The sequence below is a fragment of the Nilaparvata lugens genome, chromosome 6 (assembly GCF_014356525.2).
Source record: "Nilaparvata lugens isolate BPH chromosome 6, ASM1435652v1, whole genome shotgun sequence".
NCBI lineage: Eukaryota > Metazoa > Arthropoda > Insecta > Hemiptera > Delphacidae > Nilaparvata > Nilaparvata lugens.
Window position 1 is genome coordinate 32,714,158 of NC_052509.1, and position 4,136 is coordinate 32,718,293.

A 4,136-nucleotide genomic window follows, 5' to 3' on the forward strand; every position below is an offset into this window, starting at 1 on the left:
ACCCGGGATTAACAATTAAGACCGTATATTTGGGTGGAGGGGGGGGGCAGTTACCGATCTCGCCCAGGGCGGCAAAGTCCCTAGGGCCGTGCCTGTGGGAAACCATAATTGACTTGAAATTTTTCTCCTTCCTTTCTCTGTAGAAAGAGATAAGAGATAAGATAAGATAAGAGACAGATAAGAGATAAGAGAAATGTCAGGCTAGCGTGTTATAAATCGAGCTCCCAGTCTTTGTCAATTTTTCGTGGGTTTTCTTAAGTGGATCGAATTGAATTTTTGCTTACTAGTGTAATAGTATTTTGTGAATCGATTGATCTAGTTACTTTGTTGTTTTTTCTATTATCAAACACGGTAAATCGTAAAACGTTATGTCTCCATCACCAGCAGTTACACGAGCAAACACAGGGCTGAAATCCGAAAACGATAAGGCCACCTCTGTTGCGCAGTCGCCGGCAGCAAAGCAGCCTAAACAGAAAAAGATTCTACAACAACAACAACAGAGAGGGAATGCTGCCCGGCCTCATAGCTCTCCGTCTTGCTCAACAGCTGACTGCTCTGCTGTCTCCTTAGCAACCGAACAACAACTTGCGGCGGCTCTCGAAAAACTGTTGACGAGCGACGCCTTCGTTGATCGACTAGCTGCACGCCTCTCGGAGACTGTCAGCGCTCGAGTCTTGGAGGATCTTGGGGGCCGTCTGCAGGTGGCTGAGAACAGGCTGGTCGATCTTAATGGCGAGATGGACGCCCTTCGCGCCGAGCTTGCTCAACTCAAGGAGAGCTCAGACATGCGACTGGACGGTTTGGCTCAATATTCCCGGCGAAATAATATCCGTATCACTGGTGTTCCTGAGGCGAGTGACGAGGATGTGACAGCGACCACGGTGCAACTACTCAGCGACAAGCTGGGCGTTCCGATCCAGCCGGCTGACATCGACAGATGCCACCGCGTCGGTCGCCTCGCTCAACCGCGTGACAACCAAGAGCCGAGACCTCGGCAGATTCTCGTCAAGTTTATCAGTTATCAAAAGCGAAGTTCTATAATATCGAATAGGCGTCAGTTGAGTGGTACCGGTTTCTCAGTGCAAGAAGATCTCACGCGTAAGCGTCACTTGTTTTTCCGGGAAATGTGTGGAAGAGTGGGTTTCAAGAACGTCTGGAGTCGTGATGGGCGTGTTTTTTGGAGAGACAACAACAGAGTCTTCTCTGAGTTCTCTAATGGCCCTAATAATAATGCGAATTCGGATCAGCTCGGTGATAGTCATATGTAAGGTACCGTACGTAGTTTCATTGCCTACCAAGCACTGATAATTATTACTTGGTGAGTTTATCATTGAAATGATTTTTCTTCTTATTATTATTATTATTTATTTTTTTTTTCTCACTATTGTTTATTTTCCTTTCGATATTTATTTATTTCCATGAAGCTAATTTTCGACGAGTAATCAATAGAAGCCATATATTTTCCATACTTATGAACTTGATTTCACTGTTCTTTAATCTAACTCTGACAGTACTTTTGAATATGATTATTGCAATGTTAATTTTTATTTTTTCCGCTTCTCTGTGAACATGTATCCTTGTAATCTCAATATTCATTGAATTATGATCTCAATTAGAAGAATGATTGTAGTTTGATCATTATGATGATTATTATGATTGGTCATTATAGAATTTTTTTTTCATGATTACTTGGTGAGTTCATCATGGAAATGATTTATTCTTAATATTTTATTGAGATTAATATTTTATACGATTATTTTATTTTATAAGAATATTTTTTTTTATTGGATTACTTGATTGATTTCACGCATCCTGTAATATTTAATAAATTTGCTCTGTTTAAGATTACTTAAGCCCACTGTTGTTCAGTAGTTATCTCACATCAAAGGGGGCTCAATTACGACGTCGCCTACGATTAAATTGAGATTATCGTTTAAATTTTTAATTTACCTTCCCAACTATTTGAAATAAATATTGATCTTTACTTGATTGATTTCACGCATTCTGTAATTTTTAATAAATTTGCTCTGTTTAAGATTTCTTAAGACCATTGTCAGGGTACACTGTGATTTCATATATCTTCCTATAATAATATATTAATACATTACTAGTACATTACATTTCATACTAATGGATGTGAGCGTATCTGAGTTAGCACGACTGCTAGATGGTCACTCGTCTTCTCTCAGGTTCTGTCATATCAATGCTGAATCTTTACCTGGTCATTTCGATGATTTCAGCGAGACATTTTCCACTATTTTGAATTTTGATATAATAGGTGTTAGTGAATCCTGGCTTAAACCATCACTGGATTCCTGTTCTTTCAGCATTCCGGAGTATTGCGTTTTTCGTAATGATAGAGTCGGGAGGGACAGAGGTGGGGTTGCCGTGTATGTTCGCTCCTCTTTGTCACCCAAACATGTGTTATCTTCTCCTCAACCCTACTCCAACTCTCCGGAGTTTATCTTCATAGAGATCACAGCTTGTGAAGACAAAATTCTTGTAGGGATTGTATACCGGCCACCCAAAGCAGGTCGACTGTCACTCCTTGAGCACTCTCTGTTGCAGATAATGCATAGCTATCAACATATTGTCTTACTTGGTGATTTCAACTCTAATCTATTGAGAGATAGCTTCGAAAGGAGGCAACTCGTGACACTCTTTGATTCTATCAACTTCCACATTGTAAATAATGTTGACCCGACTTACCACTTACCCAATTCACATACTTTACTAGATCTAGCGGTGGTGAGTGATAAAGATTATGTTTCTTCTTTTGGACAGATACCTATGCCTTGCTTCTCCATGCATGATATGATTTATTTAGTCTACAACTTGAAATGTGATGAGTTGTCTGCAGTGAGCTATTTATATAGAGACTTCAAACATTTCAATGATGATAGATGTCTTGAGGATGCTATCAACATGCCATGGCACACTATAGGTTTCATTGATGACATCAATGATAAGGTTGCAGTATTCAATAATATGATTCACAGCATTTTTGATAGGCATGCCCCTGTGCGTACTGCGCATCCTAAGCGGAAACCAGTGCCCTGGATGAATGAAGAGATACTGATTGCCAGACGTGAGCGTGATAAAGCCAGAAGAGTATTTAAAAGGACCAGCAGCCAGATAGACTTTGAGGTCTTTAAAACTTGGAGAAATCGTGTGAAATCTATGAGTCGCAATGCAAAACTTCGCTTCTATCACAGGCAGTTTAATCAAAATAATTCAACATCTACTCTGTGGGATAATGTCAGAAGACTAGGAGCGCATAAAGCCAGATCTAATACTAGAATCAATATACCTCTTAATGAACTGAACGATTTCTTCACTCTCAGTTCAAATCAGCCAGATGCATCCAACGCACCACTGGCTTCAGACCATCTTATCATGCAGTTCAATCATAACTTGCCGGCAGAGAAATTCTATTTCTCACATGTTACTCCATCTATGGTGTCAAAGATAATATGTTCTTGCTCAAAAAACTCTAAAGGAATTGACAATATCCCAAGCTTATTTTATAAAAAATTGTTACCAGTTATTTTACCTTCTATCACTCACATATTCAATGTCTCTCTTCAGACAGGAAAATTTCCTGATCTCTGGAAATGCTCCATGGTGAAACCCATTCCTAAATCGACTAATCCAATCGCTCCTGCAGACTGCAGGCCCATCCATATTCTGTGTTCCATATCTAAGGCACTGGAGAGAATTGTGCATGCTCAGGTAAGTCAATATCTTTCAAGTTTTGACTTCTTTTCGAATTTCCAGTCTGGCTTCCGCCCAAATCATAGCACATGTACTGCTCTCTTGCGCATAACAGATGACATACGTGCAGCTATGGATAAAAGATTACTCACGTTACTTATTCAGTTCGACTTGAGCAAGGCATTTGATAATGTTTCTCATGCCTTGCTAATTCATAAGCTGAAGTATCATTGCCACTTCTCCGATTCTGCAGTAGCATGGTTCTCCTCATATTTGTCCAACAGATTTCAGGCAGTATTTGGTAGCTGTGGTGATTCCTCTAATTGGAGACCAGTTTTGAGAGGTGTTCCTCAGGGCTCTGTGTTGGGACCCCTTCTCTTCTCTGTTTTCATCAATAATGTTTCCTCTGTTTTCTCAAACTG

General features: G+C 40.0%; 1 protein-coding gene across 1 annotated transcript; it reads left to right on the top strand.

Moving 5' to 3' along the window:
* The first annotated feature begins 231 nt into the window (after positions 1-231).
* LOC120351890 lies at positions 232-3,722 on the top strand. The gene is made up of 2 exons (XM_039430655.1): positions 232-1,318; positions 3,589-3,722. The coding sequence occupies exon 1, from the start codon at positions 369-371 to the stop codon at positions 1,266-1,268; it is 900 nt and encodes a 299-aa protein (XP_039286589.1). The 5' UTR covers positions 232-368; the 3' UTR covers positions 1,269-1,318; positions 3,589-3,722.
* The last annotated feature ends 414 nt before the right edge of the window (positions 3,723-4,136 follow it).

Bases quoted from the DNA above. Each gene is read 5' to 3' on its own strand.
- LOC120351890 (XM_039430655.1), top strand. From the start codon at position 369: ATGTCTCCATCACCAGCAGTTACACGAGCAAACACAGGGCTGAAATCC.